Here is a 20,939-nt window from a genome sequence, read left to right on the forward strand (position 1 = left end):
ACCAAATGGTATAAATTGCCCTGAAGATGACCCCATCGCGGGTTGAAACCAGTTGGCAACAAAATAAATAACGCGATTGTGATTGTCATTTTGATTGATTGATAAGTAAACCAATCACTGCTATCTCCATGCAACTATGTTGTCTAAAAACTTTTATAACTTTGCCAGAAAGCCTGTACGTACCATATGAGCATCTGGCACACCTCTTTCAGCCAGCTGCTGGAAACTGTCTTTGGCTGCTTCGAGGTTCTGCGGCAGTGTCGAGCCAAGCAACTGTGCCCAAGCGACCTGCATCTCAGCAGCTGTATGACCAAGGTTAGCAGCTTGCTGAAGTAATCTATATGCCTCCTGCTTGTTTCCTCTGGTCGCATTTAGTACGGCCATTCCTTTCTGATACAGTTCCTCAGCTAAAAATTTAAGGAGGACGAAATTTCAACGACAATTCAGTGTTATCAACATCAACAAGCAGAAAAGTTGGTATAGTCAATCACTTAGTTAAGAAGGAAGCTCCTCAATTCTAAACATGACATGGAATGATTTAATTTAAACTAATGTATATTCAGAGTAGCTGTGGCAGAATTTCAATACAGTAGTTCATCAAAAATATATAGCTTGCATTATATTTAAAGCTGGCACAGTTTGCCCTTTCTGTACAAACATCATCAGGAAACTTCTCTGAAAACGATGACCTGCTATACATTATGTACAGAACAAAAGCATAAAAAAGACAAATTTGGCCCTGCCTCTTAAGGGGTAGAATATGGACAGTTCCACGAGTAATGGAATAACTGACAATGGTTATTTATTTATTTATTTATTTATTTCAGTTTAAAGATAAAAAAGAACAATAATTATAAAGGACAAATGGTTTACTGTATTTTCTACATAAGCAAAGAAATATAACTTCTTAGTGTAACAGTTTACGTTTCATTCATATGACACTTGGGTAAAAAAACTTGCTGGTAATGATGTGACAATTCAGATGTCCTTATTGTTCTCATTTATAATACAACATTAATTCAGCTCACCCATTTCTACAAAAATTCAATTATGGAGAGGAATAAATGAGGAACAAGATGGTATAATAGACAAATACATTACATAAATACTTAACTCATGACATTAAAAAATCTCTGGTAATGGAAAGACACTTTCACTGGAAAATTACCAGTTCCATTCTGCATTGCTGTTGTGTGGGAAAAATGACACTCCTCTGATTTACAGTAGCTACAATCAGGCAGCCTTTTTCTGCCCAAAATTTATCTTTCTTTGAAGGAAACAAACATTTCTATTTGTGTCTTTCTTTCTAAGAAATGAAATTTCATAATCATCATCAACATGCCTTACATGCTCCACAAATAAAAAATCTTTACTTTTTTCTGTGCTGGCAACCAGAGCTAAATTCTCATAAAGCAAAGAAGTATGATTAATCAGGTCCTGTGAATTTGCTTTGGTTGAAGCTTGCTTTTTGAAAATGTGTACAAATCTCTGGGGATTAGTGAGTAACACTGGTATTCAATCATAAACAAAAAAAAATAGGAGTAACAACATGGATGGTTTTTGTCTGCTCTACCGAAAATATTACCATTCTTGTAATTTTTGCCAAGTCCTTACCACCAGACAGTACATGTTCCTTAGCTTTGCAGGTATTCCAGACGGCACACCTTACAGTTTCACCTATCCCATCCACAACACCTTCGCCATGTGATGAGACAGGGGATCGCCATGAACTATTTATTCCAGAGCATTCTCTGAAAAAATGTCTAGTTGGCAAAGAGGACACGCTGCTCAAATTAACTAGCTGCACCATCACCATAGTAAACTTCCGTTAACACAACGACTAAAAAAATCCTTTATCACTTAGGTCTAATTCACAGTGACCTTCAAAGATAGCAAACATTCTGTCATAATAACCAGGAAGACAGTAGATGCTATATCGCCAGTAGGCTACATCGAGTTACTTTCTAAGAAGAAACTTCGTAAAGTAATATCTGAAGCAAAACGACTAGCAAATGAAGCATACATAAATGAGTCTAATAACAAATGTAAAGCAATGACGGATATTGTCAGAAAAACTTTATGAACTGACATCAAACAAAAAACACCGGAATATCTTCAGCACAATGGCCAACAAATAACAGACATTAAACATATCTGTGATACATTTAACAAACACTTTTCAGGAATAGCTAACAGCCTATCATTTGGTCGCTCTTCACCAACAAAATCCTATCCTCCAAAATGTATAAGATCTGACAAATCAATTTTTCTAATACCTGCAACTTTGAAAGAGGTTCTGCTAACTATTAGGAATATGAAAAGTTCCCTCTCATCTGGCCTTGATGGTCTACCTGCCTATGTAATAAAATATGTTGCCAATGAAATAACACAACCACTCTGCAACATAATCAACTGTTCAATGAATAATGGCATTTTCCCTCAAACTCTCAAATACTCCAAGATAGTTCCGTTACACAAGAAAAGGGACAAACATGAAGTCAACAACTACCGACCCACATCCCTTCTCCCAACTGTGTCCAAAATAATTGAAAAAATTGTATATACCCGTATAATGTCCTTTCTTGTAAACAACTCCCTACTAACAGCACAGCAGTTTGGTTTTCGTGAAAATAAAATCAATCAATGAGGCTCTCTTTTCGTTTACGGATGAGATAATAGAAGCATTTAATGAAAAACATTATGCTTCTGGATTTTTTATTGATCTGACAAAAGCATTTAATCTAGTCAACCACACACTACTACTCCGCAAACTGGATGCATATGGTATAAGAGGAGTCTGTAATGACTGGTTCCAGTCATATCTATCAAACAGAGGGCAGCTGGTAGAAATAGCAACAAATGACAGAAGAACAGCCCATTCAGATATAATACCAGTCACATCAGGAGTCCCACAGGCCCCCTTTCTTCCTTATCTTCATTAATGACCCCCCAGAACACCTACCCTCAACAGTACCTGTGTTATTCGCCGATGATACGAACTTCCTCTCTTGCAACATTTATCCACACCAGGTGAGAGCTGACCAAACTGACAGCAGTGAAAGGCTCCTATACTGGCTCTATGAGAACAAACTCCTACTTAATATGGAAAAAACGACTCATATGGTCTTCTGCCCATCAAACAACCATACAACACACATGGAACCACGAATTATGGACAAGAAAGTTATTGAACAAGTCAGTGAGACTAAATTCTTAGGTCTCTGGATAGGTAACACATTGCAGTGGAATATCCACAGAGAGAAACTACTGTGTAAATTGAGTAGCCTGTGCTATGCCTTCAGAATTCTTAGCCAAAGCTGTGATGTGACCATCAATAAAACTGTATACTTTGCACTAGTGAACTCAGTCCTCTCATATGGCATTCCATTCTGGGGGGCAATAAATAGGAAAATATTCATTATGCAAAAGCGAATTTTCAAGGTCATGTTAAGATTGCCACTGCACAAACCTACCAAACCAATCTTTAAAGAACTCTGAATATTACCTGTACCATGAATATACATCCTAGAGACTGTTTCATTTGTCAGTAAGAATCTTCATCTCTTCAAAACAAATAATGACATTAATGATCATGACACCCATGGTGTAAGCAACATTCATCTAGATAATCAGAGACTCAGTAAATGCCATGATGGTGTGAGGCACATAGGCAGCATACTTTATAATAAATTATCTTGCTCAGTCAAGAATAATAAAAACTCTTTCAGGAAGAAAGTTAACAGTATATTGCTCCAGCATTGTTTTTATTCTGTTGCTGAATTTATGGAGACCAATTTATGTCACGTGTAGCTTTAATTTATTCTAATATGTCAATCTTGAATGACTGTAAAAAACAAAGATGATGTGACTTACCAAATGAAAGTGCTGGCAGGTCGACAGACACACAAACGAACACAAACATACACACAAAATTCAAGCTTTCGCAACAAACTGTTGCCTCATCAGGAAAGAGGGAAGGAGAGGGAAAGACGAAAGGATGTGGATTTTAAGGGAGAGGGTAAGGAGTCATTCCAATCCCGGGAGCGGAAAGACTTACCTTAGGGGGAAAAAAGGACAGGTATACACTCGCACACACACACATATCCATCCGCATATACACAGACACAAGCAGACATTTGTAAAGGCAAAGAGTTTGGGCAGAGATGTCAGTCGGGACGGAAGTACAGAGGCAAAGATGATGTTGAAAGACAGGTGAGGTATGAGCGGCGGCAGATTGAAATTAGAAATTAGCGGAGATTGAGGCCTGGCGGATAGCGAGATGAGAGGATATGCTGAAGGGCAAGTTCCCATCTCCGAAGTTCTGACAGGTTGGTGTTAGTGGAAAGTATCCAGATAACCCGGACGGTGTAACACTGTGCCAAGATGTGCTGGCCGTGCACCAAGGCATGTTTAGCCACAGGGTGATCCTCATCACCAACAAACACTGTCTGCCTGTGTCCATTCATGCGAATGGACAGTTTGTTGCTGGTCATTCCCACATAGAACGCTTCACAGTGTAGGCAGGTCAGTTGGTAAATCACGTGGGTGCTTTCACACGTGGCTCTGCCTTTGATTGTGTACACCTTCCGGGTTACAGGACTGGAATAGGTGGTGGTGGGAGGGTGCATGGGACAGGTTTTACACCAGGGGCGGTTACAGGGGTAGGAGCCAGAGGGTAGGGAAGGTGGTTTGGGGATTTCATAGGGATGAACTAAGAGGTTACGAAGGTTAGGTGGACGGCAGAAAGACACTCTTGGTGGAGTGAGGAGGATTTCATGAAGGATGGATCTCATTTCAGGGCAGGATTTGAGGAAGTCGTATCCCTGCTGGAGAGCCACATTCAGAATCTGATCCAGTCCCGGAAAGTATCCTGTCACAAGTGGGGCACTTTTGGGGTTCTTCTGTGGAAGGTTCCGGGTTTGAGGAGATGAGGAAGTGGCTCTGGTTATTTGCTTCTGTACCAGGTCGGGAGGGTAGTTACGGGATGCAAAAGCTGTTTTCAGGTTGTTGGTGTAATGGTTCAAGGATTCCGGACTGGAGCAGATTCGTTTGCCACGAAGATCTAGGCTGTAGGGAAGGGACCGTTTGATGTGGAATGGGTGGCAGCTGTCATAATGGAGGTACTGTTGCTTGTTGGTGGGTTTGATGTGGACAGACGTGTGAAGCTGGCCATTGGACAGGTGGAGGTCAACATCAAGGAAAGTGGCATGGGATTTAGAGTAGGACCAGGTGAATCTGATGGAACCAAAGGAGTTGAGGTTGGAGAGGAAATTCTGGAGTTCTTCTTCACTGTGAGTCCAGATCATGAAAATGTCATCAATAAATCTGTACCAAACTTTGGGTTGGCAGGCCTGGGTAACCAAGAAGGCTTCCTCTAAGCGACCCATGAATAGGTTGGCGTACGAGGGGGCCATCCTGGTACCCATGGCTGTTCCCTTTAATTGTTGGTATGTCTGGCCTTCAAAAGTGAAGAAGTTGTGGGTCAGGATGAAGCTGGCTAAGGTAATGAGGAAAGAGGTTTTAGGTAGGGCGGCAGGTGATCAGCGTGAAAGGAAGTGCTCCATCGCAGCGAGGCCCTGGACATGCGGAATATTTGTGTATAAGGAAGTGGCATCAATGGTTACAAGGATGGTTTCCGGGGGTAACAGACTGGGTAGGGATTCCAGGCGTTCGAGAAAGTGGTTGGTGTCTTTGATGAAGGATGGGAGACTGCATGTAATGGGTTGAAGGTGTTGATCTACGTAGGCAGAGATGCGTTCTGTGGGGGCTTGGTAACCAGCTACAATGGGACGGCCGGGATGATTGGGTTTGTGAATTTTGGGAAGAAGGTAGAAGGTAGGGGTGCGGGGTGTTGGTGGGGTCAGGAGGTTGATGGAGTCAGGTGAAAGGTTTTGTAGGGGGCCTAAGGTTCTGAGGATTCCTTGAAGCTCTGCCTGGACATCAGGAATGGGATTACCATGGCAAACTTTGTAAGTAGTGTTGTCTGAAAGCTGACGCAGTCCCTCAGCCACATACTCCCGACGATCAAGTACCACAGTCGTGGAACCCTTGTCCGCCGGAAGAATGACGATGGATTGGTCAGCCTTCAGATCACGGATAGCCTGGGCTTCAGAGGTGGTGATGTTGGGAGTAGGATTAAGATTTTTTAAGAAGGATTGAGAGGCAAGGCTGGAAGTCAGAAATTCCTGGAAGGTTAGGAGAGGGTGATTTTGAGGAAGAGGAGGTGGGTCCCGCTGTGACGGAGGACGGAACTGTTCCAGGCATGGTTCAATTTGGATAGTATCTTGGGGAGTTGGATCATTAGGAGTAGGATTAGGATCATTTTTCTTCGTGGCAAAGTGATATTTCCAGCAGAGAGTACGGGTGTAGGACAGTAAATCTTTGACAAGGGCTGTTTGGTTAAATCTGGGAGTGGGGCTGAAGGTGAGGCTTTTGGATAGGACAGAGGTTTCGGATTGGGAGAGAGGTTTGGAGGAGAGGTTAACTACTGAATTGGGGTGTTGTGGTTCCAGATTGTGTTGATTGGAATTTTGAGGTTTTGGAGGGAGTGGAGCTGGAAGTGGGAGATTGAGTAGATGGGAGAGACTGGGTTTGTGTGCAATGAGAGGAGGTTGAGGTTTGCTGGAAAGGTTGTGAAGGGTGAGTGGGTTGCCTTTCCGAAGGTGGGAAACCAGGAGATTGGATAGTTTTTTAATGAATTTTGAATGACTGTAAGGTAGATATGTATCTTATTTATTCTGTCATACAGTCAATGTAAGAGAAAGTACTAAGATTCACCGATTCACTGCTGTAACTTGTATCCCATGTCATGAACATGATTTCGTGGATAAATAAAATAAAATAATTGGCCATTTGCGGTGTTTTCCAAAGAAAGTATTAAATTAACTTACATACGGAATAATAATGACTGTTCTTCGAAATAACCATGTTCTACATGTAGTATGCATCCATTTACTCATGTTTCATTGTAAAGTTTAGTAAATGGGATTATTAGCTCACTTTTCAGCAATTACAATTCAAAAAGATTATACAGGGTGATTCACAAAGAAATGCAAATATTTTAATACGTTATTCTACAAGCAAAACTTAAGAAAAAAGTTCATATAAACATAGGTCTACAAATGTTTATTTACGGAGTTACAGCTAAAAAAAAAAAAAAAAGAAGATTTAGCTTGAAATTTAGAAACTTCACTAATATGAAGCCATCGAAAAACTGTACGGTGTTAAAGTAAAGCCTGATTTCCATTTATTTTATTGTTATTGGTCTGGTGAATCTAATAAAAGATGTCCCAGATGTGTATCTGCAGTAGTTTTCCAGAAAATCCAGAGTAGCAAAGATTATTATACAAGAAAATTTGTTTACTTTCCATTAAAAATGTAGAAATGTTTATGGGTAATTTCATGTCAGTTCAACCAGGGGCTCCAGCTCATAGTCTCATATTTGACTGAAATTCAGTACACTAATTCTACCAAGTGTGGAACACTCGTGTACAAAGTATTAGTTTCCCCTGCCAATTAGTTCCAGAATTATGACTTGTGAAAGAAGGTGGCGTGACCAGGAAATTGCAACCCGCATCTGACAATCTATCAGCAGACCCAACTTCAGGTCTTAATAACTTCGGAACTATTCCACACAGTCCAGTGAAATTTTTACAACCCAGTAACATCCATTTAGAGAACACACTCCACGAATTAAAACACCAACAACATATTTCTGAGGGAAAATAAAAAATTCCTAAATGTGATTAAAAAAATGTAATACATTAAAAGGTACATATTGTAGGTGCCCTCTACGCCAAATATAATTCACTTGAAATGGGTATAATTTTTTTTGTGGTAAGCTTAATGTGGCCTAAACACACACAGAACTCATCATGCCCATATCACTCAAAAACTGAGTTACATGCACATGAAAATACAAAAATTTGAAAAATTACCTGAAAAACATGGATTTTCGAAGTGTGGTAGTACAAAAGGTACAAGTGGTATCCAAGCCAAATTTCACACACTGCATAAGTAGACCATAATGGTATATATCTCAAAATTTCAGCATTTTATTGCAAGACATTTGTGTACAATGGAAGTTGACAAACATATTTGGTAATGTGGCCATTGTTCCACAACACAATTTTGTAAAAACATATCGTAAACTGTTCTGCCTCCTCTTATCCTCTCCCACAACTGTTTAACCACTAAGCAACAACATACAGACAGATTAACACAACCTATCATTGATGTTTACTGCATCTTAATAGCTAAAAACCAGTCGATTGTGCTTCGAACAGAAGTTCTACCACACTTTAGCTACTGTACTGTGTACATTGAGTGGCAAATTGTACTGTCTTCCTAACACTGTGGTAGGAACTGGAACTGTCATAAGAATATGTTCAAAAGGAATCCAACACCTGTCTGCCAAACATGGCCAATGAAATGATCTTGCTGGTCCCGCTGGTGCTATGAAGTTCACAAATACACCACCTTCTGCTTCACAGCACTCTGCAACACATCCTAAGTACCACTTGTCACCATAAACAGCAATAACATAGCAACCTGGTTGTATGTTGCTGCTTTTGCTTCTGAATCCTGAGTCAGACACACTGTGAAGAGACATGTTGTGCATGAACCTATAGTTATAACCGGACAGTCTGCTCATCTGCACATCGTCAGAGTCTGTTGGAGAGAAGTGATGATGGCTCATTGTGCCTGCAACAGTATTAACATGTTCTAGTCTGCTTTTTAGCAACTCTTCGACTGATTTCACCTCATCTTTCGAAACACAGAATGATTGTATGCCAGAGATATTTTTCTGTATCCAGGTAAATAATTGAAGAGGTGTTCGAATGTGACCTTCTGTAGGGTGCTGCAGACTAGCTCGTGATGCCATGCGCTTAATGGTAGCACCAAAACCATCACATACATTTTACCATGACTTGTTGCGAAAAAATTCCATTCTGCGTGAATCTGAAAATCATGGTAACGCATGCATAAATTTTTGAGATTTTTACAGTTTTTGTACTGACTAGCTACTCCATCACTGAAGTATTTTGCAAAATGTATGTGAGGCAGCTTGTTTTTCACATATGCCATGACAGTTCGAATGTGGACATGAACTGCAATGGCATCATGAATTAAACAGTCACTAAAAATGCACAGGTTCATGACAGACACATCACCTGATTCACCTCTATAGTAAATCGCAAATGGCTGGAGAGTTGCTTGACTGTTGTCCCAATGATATCCTTGGATGGCATCTTGAACTATAAATGCATAATTTTCAGAAAAGTCTAGTATTACTATAATTTCATTTTGTTTCAAATTATCCTTACAAAACTGGAGATAAGCCGATTGTGCTGTTGCTGTGAAGCTGTGTGTAGTCAGTTTGTCCGTTTTTTGACAACACATTTCAACAAAATCTCCCACTGTACTTTGCTTTGCTTCAAGACTTGTGTGATCCATGTATGTCCATTGTTTATAAGAAACAAGTTCACCGTCATCCATAAGGAGTTCATCATACAGTTTGTTATTCATGTGTTCTGCAAGATTTGCCTTACCAAGGCACTTCTAACACCTGTGTATCATGCACTGGTAGGAACTGATGTCACACACTAGCAGCTTCATTGCACCTTTGTAATCCAGACCAGAATCCTTTATAGCAGCAAACATCACCTTAGTATTTTGATGGGTCTCACATACACAAACATTGTGTGTGCCCCTTGCATTTACAGGCACAACCCATTTTGGCCGAAGACTGAAAAAAGATGATAAACCTACTTTGGTATTGGGATACTTTTCCTTGAATTCTACATATAGTTCTGATATGTTGTGTAGCAGCAGTCTTTTTTGCATCTGTACATGTAAATTTCCCATTTTCACTGTTACATAGTCTTTTTCCAGGTATTATTCGGCTATAGTCATTATTTTCATAAAACTCCGACACTAGCACCTTTATTTCTGAACTCAATTGCTTACCCTGAGCCTGCTGAAGTTGTGGAAGCACTCTTTGAGTTGCTTTTATTTTCCTAGCTTGCTTGACCATATATGTAGAAACATTAAATTCCTTTTCAGTGTAGTCAATAAACCAGCTGGAAGGTGCAAGGGTAAGAATAGCTACTTTTTCTGGCGTGTGGATATGGCACATTTTTCTTTCAAATCATGCACAATTTTGTCCAAGTCAGAGTACTTCTGGCATGATCTCTGTTCCTTTGGAGCAGATAGTTCTTCTTCTTCCACCATTAGTGTGTCAGCTATTTTGTGTTTTAATTCCATTTGAGCTTCTAGCCCATAGCTGGGCCTGTCTCTTTTTCCCAACTTTGTGTGTCTTCGTGGAAGACAAACCAAGAGCAGTCACTGAAGTATTTAATTGCTCATCCACTGTGGTTGTAGGTGGCTGATACACTTCATCACTGTCATGTAAATTATCAGAATAGTCTTCATTTTTAGCAGTGTAACACACCTGGAACATAACTTTTGTCTTGGTTTCATGTTAAGTCCCATGCACTGATTCACTTTCAATACTGATTTAATATCAGTTTCTCACTGCCTTCTTATGAATCTGAAATGGATCACAACAGCTTCTTTGTAGGAAAGAATACTTATCCAGAAACACTTTCATATGAGGTAACAAACACTAAAGTTTCCTGGAACTCTACTTCTTGTGCCCACAGGATGTATCCCGGATCTCCATAGCAACAAATCTTGGTCCGATTCATCCAGATCATACAGTACAAAGCGAATGCCACATTTTGTTCCATATATTGTTTTATGACATTCAGATGCTTGTGCTCTACCAATACTGCAACTTGTTTGAACAAAAGCACCGCTAGTACACTCTTCTGCCTCCATACTGACTTTCCACAACAGAAATGACCATTCTGAACTAGAACCTTAAAAACATGAGTAACCTGTAATTGTTGCTTGTTTCCTTTGTTGTTCCTGCCTAACAATGACTCATTCTGTCCCTGAAAACTACCATTGTTAAACTTTCTGTTGCCTAATGGTTCCCAACAATTGCTACAGCTTTATCTGAAACAAGCTGTCTGCATCATCACTATTACTTGTTAAATCGTGTTAAAAGAAACGTAACCAAATACATCTCTGTCAACTTTTATTGTACACAAATGCCTTGCAATAACAAGTTGAAATTTTGCCACATATTATATTATGGTCTACTTATACAGTGTTTGAAATTTGGCTTGGATATCACTTGTCCCTTTTGTGCTACCACACTTCGAAAATCCATGTTTTTCAGGTAATTTTTCAAATTTTTGTATTTTCGTGTGCATGTAACTGTTTGTGTGACTGATATGAGCAAGATGAGCTCTGTGTATGTTTAGGCCACATTAAGCTTACCACAAAAAAATTTATACCCTTTTTGAGGGAATTATATTTGGCATAGAGGGCACCTACAATATGTGCCTTTTAACGTATTACATTTTTAATCACATTTTGGAATTTTTTTTATTTTCCCTCAGAAATATGTTGTTGGTGTTTTGATTCACAGAGTGTGTTCTCCAAGTAGATGTTACTGGGTTGTAAAAATTTCACTGGACTGTGTGGAATAGTTCCAAAGTTATTAAGACCTGAAGTTGGGTCTAATGACATATTGCCAGATGCAGGTTGCAATTTCCGGGTCACGCCACCTTCTTTCACAAGCCATAATTCTGGAACTAATTGGCAGGGGAACTTAAAATTTTGTACATGAGTGTTCCACACTTGGTAGCATTGGTGTGCTAAATTTGAGCCAAATCTGAGACTATCAGCTGGAACATTTTCTCAAATTGGTTGAACTGACATGGAATGACCCTTATGCCATTGTTGGCAACCGTTAGTGAGTTGTTTCAGTCATTTCCTAACCTTGAAATGAGTTAGTTTTCTGAATTGTTCAGTGAAAGAACATCATAACAGCGTATTTAAGTGAAACCATATAGTAACTGTTGCAGTTTGTAGATTATTTATGAAATAAAAGCAGATTATCTGACACATTCATACAGTTTCAGCTAACACTATTACCATCATTTTTTCCAAAATTAAATTCTCTACAACTTCTGCTGAAAACTTTGTGCAATTGTCTGGAATTTAAAAAACAAAAAAAAATGGTTCAAATGGCTCTGAGCACTATGCAACTTAACTTCTGAGGTCATCAGTCACCTAGAACTTAGAACTAATTAAACCCAACTAACCTAAGGACATCACACACATCCATGCCCGAGGCAGCATTCGAACCTGCAACCGTAGCGGTCGCTCGGCTCCAGACTGTAGCGCCTAGAACAGAACGGCCACTCCGGCCGGCTTTTAAAAAACAAATTAGCCCAAGTAGTTAATAAATTAAAAAATTTAATGATGTTACTTCTTTGCTTCTCTGGATGTTCTGGAAAACTACAGCAGATACACATCTGAGACATGTTTTATAAGATTCGCCAGATCAATAACAACAAAATAAATGGAAATCACGCTTTTCTTTAACCTTGTACAGTTTGTGATGGCTTCATCTTAGCAACACTGCTAAATTTCAGGCAAAATCTGTTATTAACCATAACTAAACATTTGTGGTCCTATGTTTATACGAACTTTCTTTAGTTTTACCTGAAGAATAACATATTAAAATATTTGCATATCTTTGTGAATCACCCTGTGTATAAGTTTCTTCCCTCTATAAATTATGTCCTTGGTATAAGGCACTTCCCATCTTTCCTTTCACATTCTCATCAATTTTTACGAACAGAGTAGACACATGCGAGGATTGAATGAAAAGTAATGCCTCCACTTTCGTTAATTGAGTTTGGATGGAAATATTTTAATAAATCAAATGCAGAAATAATCCTTAGAATGTGATCTTTAATTACCAATATTCACTTTTCCACATAATCACCAGCCAATTGGATACATTTCTGCCAACGATGAACAAGTTTTCTGAATCCGTCACTGAAGAAGTCGAAACACTGTTTCCGCAATCACAGTTGCGCAGTTCTCTCAACGCCGTCATCAGAAGCATAATGATGTCCCTGCAGATCATCTTTCATTATCCTTCATTCCCGTAATGTGAGAGGAGTTCCTGGCAAATTTCAAGTCTGTGCACTTTCATTTCAGGAGTCAGCATCCGAGGTACCCATTGTGCACAGATCTCCCGATAGCCAAGCAAAGCAATAATGGGACCCACACGTTCTTGAGAAATGCAGATTGTGCTTGCAATTTCTCTGAGTGATATGACAACTGTCCTGAATCAATCTGTCAATATTTTGCTTGTGAAACTCTGTGGTTGCTATCACAGGAAGTCCAACTCTTTGTTTGTCATGCAGGTCAGATGTTTCCACTTCAACATCTTTAAACTTACTCACCCAATGATGCACAGTACTCACATCAACACAATCACTGCTTTCATTCTCTGATGAATCTCCTTTGGGGCAACACCTTCTGCTGTAAAGAATTCTTTGCTTAAATCGCATTGACCAACTGTCTGTGCATGGTTCCATACGTCACACTGTAACAACGCAACTGTTCAATGGTAAGACTTCCCATCAACTGGAGCTGTAGAGAAGAGGCTATGGAACAAGCCAGTACCAGCAGCATACTAATTCTGCCAACTGTTTTCAGTCAACCCTCGTACAACCACCTAAAATTGCGGTGTAGCTAACATACAGCTGTAGTAGCTGTCCAACATTCCTTTATAAAATTATGGTCATTTCATCACTCCAGTAACCTAATTCTCTTACCATTAAAAATATTGATAAATGAATACTGCACTTTTTTCCTGTCATGGGCTTTTAATAAGCCCTAGATCTGTACTTGCATGTCTATCTTCTGCCTTCCATACAATTGCTCTGGTACTGACAATGAAATTTCAGGTTTTTCATTAACGTCAACATCTACACTCTGCAAACCACTCTGTAGTGCATGGCAGAAGATAAGTCCCTTTGTACCAATCATTATTGTTTCTTTCCCTTTCATTCCTGTATGGAGAGTGGGAAGAATGATTGACTGAATGCCTCTAAACATGTTCTAATTATTCTAATCTTGTCCTCATACACTCTATGTGAGCAATAAGTAGGGATTGTAGTATATTCCTTGAGTCATCATTTAAAAGCCAGTTCTTGAAATTTTGTTAGTAGACTTCCTTGGAATAGTTCATGTCTATCTTCAAGAGTGTGTCAGTTCACTTTCTCCAACATCTCTGACACACTCCCTTGAGTCAGACAAACCTGTGACCAGTCATGCTGCCCTTCTCTTTATAAATACAATTCCCCACTGTCAGTCCTATCTGGCAAGGGTCCTGCACACTTGAGCAATATTCTAGAATGGGTTGAATGAGTGATTTGTAAACAATCTCCTGCTTAGATTGACTGCACTTCCCAAGGATTCTACCAATAAACTGAAGTCTTCCAACTGCTTTACCCATGACTATTTATATTATCATTCCATTTCATATCCCTACAAAGTGTTACCCTTTACCAAAGTTGCTCGATTCCAACTGTGACTCATTGATATTACAGTGATATAATACTACCTTTTTTTCATTTTGTGAAATGCACAATTTTACATTTCTGAACATTTAAAGTAAGTTGCCAATCTCTGCACCACAGAATGACAGGGAATAGCAATAAAAATGAATCAACCTAGGGACCTTACTAATTAAATAAATTAAATAAAAGCTATTGAATTGGACTGGCTTAAGATATTTTTATTGTTTTTCAGAGATATTTTGTTAATGTATGGCTTTACAATGTTTTGTTGTATTGCTTTAGGAAATTAGTTTGCAAGGCTAACTGTAAGCTAAAATTTTAGACAAATTATAAAGCTATTTGCTAAGCTCCAGGACTTCACATAAAAATGGAGCTTTAATTTTGTTTAAAAAAAGTATAATAATAATAATAATAATAATAATAATATTTCAGTTAACAGAACTAGTGATCAGATTTGAAGATAGGAAGATTTGATATTTTTATGGTATATGTCTATGTTCCCACTGAACAGCTCATACAGCAAACACTGGACTGCAAAAGGTGTGCTAAGGTCTTGAACCTATGCCTTTTCACTTGGATGTAGAATAAATAACTGTATTTGGGTGGTATTTTGCCATATCTTTCACTGAGAAAGTGTACTAGAACTCTAAAACTGACTCGTTCCACAACACAGTAAGAGATCACAATTAGGATCCATGATACATGCAAATAACAGACTAGCCGTGCCAAGGAATCTGAAGCAACAATATCAGGACAGACAAATATATTTGATAATTGTTACCCATGTAAGTCTGCTACACTACAGAATACTGATATTGTGTAGTAATTTGTCGAAGGAAAAATAAAGGGGGGGGGGGGGGGGGGGTGCAGCAGACTTCATTCTGCATTGCTTTGGCAATGTGGTCAGAGCATAGGTAATGTGAAAGGACATGATACGGAATACCTAATCGTGGTTCAAATTTGGAAGGAGTGGAGTGGATGGTTTGGTACTTGGCTGGGAATGACAGTGACAATCACTGCAGAATCACTATAAATACACCATCCACAAGTGGCAAGCTTTGCAGCAGATGTCTACATTAAAATTTCACAGAGACTAAAGGGTACATTTCATACTGTGAATAATGGCTCACCACAGTACTTGTGCAATGGAGATATACCTCTCATTTTCATGAAGTATTCTGTCAGCATTTAGTGGCACTTTTGACCCAGTCAGTGCATCCTGAGTAAAAGAATACCACGAAGGTGGCAAGAGACAGAGAGAGACAACAACCATTAGATGAAAATGAAATACAAGCACTTGACCTACTTTACAATCAATGCAGCATGAAATTGCAAAATCTTCATATGACTTTTGCCATGAAAAGTACCCATTTACCTAAAAATGTGCGTTATTAGACACATGGCACAACTGTGATACATCATATTTAAATCCCATCCCACATAGTATGGTTTTCTTTTAGACAGCCCAGGAGACTACTATCCTTAACTACATATGTATTCCTTAACTCTTCCAAAACTGGTAGTCCACCAATAGTGATATATCAGTCATTGAGATTCTAAACTTAAAACAGAAACAGGAACGAGTATCATGATGACTCAATAATAATTAAGCTCCCTCACATTCATTAGGTACCAGCTGGAATGGGCATGACTATTTCCAAGTTAATAAAACACACAATTTAATTCTTTCAAGTTGTTTGATGTTTGATTGCAGCCACCGGATTCCAGTTCACACTTCAGAGTCACCAACCAAACAGTTGGTGCACTTACATAAATTTGGGAGCAGTAGAACAAAGGTTCCATTACCATATAGGAGCAGCAATTGTGGTGAATATTGTTACTTCACGTCATTCTGCAGCACAGCAACACTATCACCCGATTTCACACATACTTTGAATTTTAAAAATTCAATGTCTGCTTCTAGTTATAGTATGTACATCCACAACATGTGCCCCTTAACAGACACAATTAGGCCTAGCTTCTTGGAAAAAGAAGGAAGTTGAGAAAACGAAACACTGCATATCGTTGTATAGGTTGCATAAGAAAATCAATATGTTTATAGGTCAAGAAATATCACTAGCTTCACCAATATTTTGCACTGTCAGTGTATAACAAGTAGGCTGCATGTGAGATCACTTGCACAACACTAGTTATCAAGGGTGAGCATAAACTTTTAACTGGATCCTGCTTTCAATTACTAGACTCACCATCAGATGTAAACTCTACAGAAAACATCAGCTTGCTAGGCCACATTGGGTCAACTGAATCTACCGATGCCAGATATCCTCTTCACATAATAAAGTAATGATGACAATGTGGAGTGCGCACAAACAGGAAGAGAACAGAACAGTGAAATTTTTTGCATCTTTTTGTGTGTGTGTGGGGGGGGGGGGGGGGGGGTGTAAGTTATGGTGACAGACTGATGTTCAGTGTAGACCGAGGAGCAGGTTATATTGGATGGTGACACGGTGATATTTTGTTGCAAACTGATGATGCCAACACGTTTGAATACAGAATCTTAGTTGTGGTGACATACTGATCTGAAGCACAGACCTAGGCCTATGCTGGGTTGAAAGGTGACAATTTGGTTGGGAGAAGAAGAGACAGTGTCAAAACTCCCGTTAATCCTCTATAATTTTTCCCTGATCATAATGTAATCATAAATGGATACTTTGATTATTGAACAATTGATTACTTAGAAAAATTAGTCCAGAAGACCACTCATGATGTACACATAACACATCTAATGGCAATAAATAGATCTAACTTCTTTACGGATGCTCATACCAAGAGGGATCGATGAGCATGACCAAATTGAAGCAAAAATGATTAATGAAGTACAAAAGGGCTACTAAATCAAATAAGAAGAAAGTTAAATTTTTAGTAAACTAGATAAAGAGGCAGTACTGTCATATCTTAAGATAGAGGTCAAAACCTTTACCTCTGGGTATAAGGATGTGGAGGAACTTTGGTCCAAATTTAGCATACTGATGTTCACAGTACCAAAGGAACTGAAACAAGAGTAGTTAAGCAAAAGTAGAAGCGCTGAACTCCATTTTCAGATGTTTCTTTACAAAGAAAAGCCCATACGTATGTCTCCGGTTCAATTCTTGCTCCACTGCAAATATGAATGGTACATACATTAGTGTCACTGTGTCAATGGTTTTGAGAAACAGCAGAAATCGCTACAATTGAACCAAGTTCCAGGGGCCAATGGATTCCTTGCCATATTCTATACAGTGTTTGCAGCTGTGCCAACCCCTTTCTTAAGCATAATATACCAGAGACCTCTTTAACAAAGAATGACAGGTCACACACATATACAACGTGCAGAAATAGCACAAATAGCAGAAATGAACCACAAAACCATACTCCAATTAAGATACTTTTGTGACTGCAGTGGTGGCAGAGAGTGGGGAGGGGGGGGGGGGAGCAGTATCGCTCGCTTGCAGCCAGCCACGCTTGACAAGGTGCAGCATGTAACCTAATACAGCGAGCATGTGGCATAAAAGGTGAGACCAAATCTAAAAATGAAAAAAAGGGTGGCCGTCCATAGGGGAGTGGTCATGGGTCCCAAACCAAGAAGACATGAAGAGGGGTCAACAACCACCCTGCCCCTGCTCCAGGAGTAAAGCAAAACTTTATATCTGGAAAAAAAAAAAAAAAAAAAAAAAATCACTTTCACGGAGTAATCTGAGGATGAGCTCAACCATCTGTGATTCATCTTCTAATATTAAAATTAAGAAATCTGGAAGACTATACTTAGCACAAAGAGCCAAAATAAGGGAACATTCCACCAATATATGGGATACAGTCAGTCTGTCCCCACAACCACATTGTGGGTGTGGTTCATTACGCAGGAGAAAACAACAGGTGAGTCTGGTAAGACCAATACATAGACCACATAAAACAGCGGACTCCTTCCTAGAGGAGCGGAAAGATGAGTCCCAAACTGCAGTAGACTCCTTGATTGTGATTACTTGGGACCTAGAGGAAGACAACTGAGCAGGCGGCATGACCAAGAGCAGAGGGACGGTCATGGATAGTAGAGACCAAAGGGTGACGAGAGTAGCATCAGTCAAGAGCCTGCAAGCTGCTCATTGAATCGGTAAAAATTAAAACACTGTGGGGGGAGGCCTGAGAAACAAAATGGAGGGCTTTGTCAATGGCTAGAAGCTCTGCTGTGAACACCCTACATGATCCTGGCTATGAATGGTGTGTTAAGCCAGTAAGAGATGCGAAAGTGTATCCCACCTTATCTATTGTTTTAGAACCATCAGTGTAAAAGATGATGGCACTCTGGAACTGTGCAACGATGGCAGGTACAAGATGCCAGAAAGCCATAGAGGTGACAGAAATCTTAGAACCCTGGAAAAGGTTGGTCCTAATCCATGGTCTAGGCAGCATCCAAAGGGGGCGCAGAGGGGGGGGGGGGGGGGGGGAATTACATGAGCACATTCCAGCGAGTGGAGAAGGAGATACCGACAGAGTGAAGTGAGACGCATTCCAACTGGCAATCCCACCCATGGGTGGTTGTCAGGAGGGAAACATCCCTCATTTGCAAAGAGGACAGAGTACACAGGATGGTCATGGAATTGGCGAATGGCGACTGCGTAAGAAACCTGGAGTTGGCTCCATCATATTTGTAGAGGGGTAAACCCACTTGTGTGAGGAGACTGTTAATGGGACTAGTACCAAAGGCACCAACAGCCCAATTCAACCCACAATGGTGAGCAGGGTCAAGTATTTGCAGAGTGGGAAGAGTTGCTAAGCCAAAAACGTGACTACCATAGTCTAGTTCAGACAAAACTAGTGCACGATAAATATGGAGAAGAATGGTACAAACAGCACCCCAAGATGTGTGGGCCACGAGGCGGAGAGCGGTAAGCTTCCACATGCATGTAATCTTTAGGTGGTGAATACGAGGCAGCCATGCGAGTATAACTGAATGATGGCTAACACCCAATCACTCAACTCCCTGACACTTCAATCACATAGTAACTTTAACTTGCATATACCATCCAATATCACTGATATCCACTCATTGTACAATCCTGTAACACATTCTGACCTGAAACATAAGGTAATGCAAAAAGAATGACCTTCTCTGCACCAACCAGCACATATCCAAAAACACTGTTCATGCTATACATAACTCACTTTTCTCACAGGACATCTTGAAAGCCATGGGGCAAGACAGTCAATGTGATACAGTTTCTTGACTTCTGGAGAACATTTGACTCAGTACCATACCAATGTTTATGAATGAAAGTATGATAATATGGGGTATCGGACAAAATTTGTGATTAGATTGAGGTTTTCTTGATAGGGAGGAAGCGGTATGTCATCTTGAGTGGAGCCATTCACATAAGTAGAAGTAATTTCTTGTGTCCCCCAGGGAAATTCTTTCTGTTCATGTTGTACATCGATTACTTTGCAGTCAATATTAACAGTAAACACAAGACACTTTGAATATGACAAGTATCCGTAACTACGCAGGCCCACTGCTTGGGGGGGGGGGGGGGGAACTTCACAAATATACAGGTAGATCTTAACAATATTTCAAAACATTTCAAAGGAGTGCAAAGATCGGTAATTTGCTTCAAATGTTGAGAAACACAAAATTGGCCAATCCACAAAACACAAAAACATGTCACCCTACAATTACAATATCAACAAATCACAACTGCAATAGGTAAACTCATACAAATAATTGAGTAGAATAATTTGTAGGGATTTGAAATACGCTTAGTTCTAAGTAAAGTTGATGGCAAACTTTGGTTCATTGGCGGGATATTGGAAAAACACAATCAGTCTACAAAGGAGACTTCTTACAAAACAATTATGTGGTCTATATTCAAATATCAGTCAAGTGTATGGCATCTGTACCAAGTACCTACTGAATGTACAGAAATATGGCCAGCAAGAATTGCGACATATGTTTGATCCATGGGGAAATACCACGGAAGTGCTGGAAACAGCTGACAGATGATTCGAGATAAACACCAACTCCCCAGCAAATGATTCCTTACCAAGTAACAAGAACCAGTATTAATCAAGGCATCTACAAATATTTTATGCCCCCTATGTATTGTACCCAGAGGGGCTGTAAAGAGATGATCAGACTAATCAATGTGTGCACAGAGGCTTTTTAGCAGTCTTTCTTGCAATGCTCCACAAGCAAATGAAACAGCAAGACAACCTTATATTTTCTACAAAAGGAAGTACCCTCAGCAATGCACATCACAGTGCTTTGTGGAGTATGGCTGTAGATGTATGTTGTTAGAAGCAGCTCAAACTGTGCGGTATAGTGCATGTATAGACATGCAAACAATCAAAAAAGCAAGATGTGCCATGTCCTCTGCGAGCTTCATATTGCAGAACTATTGCAGCAGCGTTTGTTTTTAGGCTTATTGGATTTTTCCCAATTGAGAAACTAACTACTTAAGAGTGTTTTCTGTCTGTATAATTAGTTCCTAAACA

General features: G+C 39.6%; 1 protein-coding gene across 1 annotated transcript in view; it reads right to left on the reverse strand.

Moving 5' to 3' along the window:
- Positions 1 to 20,939, reverse strand: part of LOC126185138 (protein sel-1 homolog 1) — a 96,289-nt gene that overhangs the window by 71,062 nt on the left and 4,288 nt on the right. Inside the window, exon 2 of the mRNA XM_049927977.1 lies at positions 184 to 407. Within this exon, the coding sequence (XP_049783934.1) occupies positions 184 to 407 (224 nt within the window). The remainder of the gene's footprint in view (positions 1 to 183; positions 408 to 20,939) is intronic.

Source organism: Schistocerca cancellata, chromosome 1, assembly GCF_023864275.1.
Source record: "Schistocerca cancellata isolate TAMUIC-IGC-003103 chromosome 1, iqSchCanc2.1, whole genome shotgun sequence".
Lineage (NCBI taxonomy): Eukaryota > Metazoa > Arthropoda > Insecta > Orthoptera > Acrididae > Schistocerca > Schistocerca cancellata.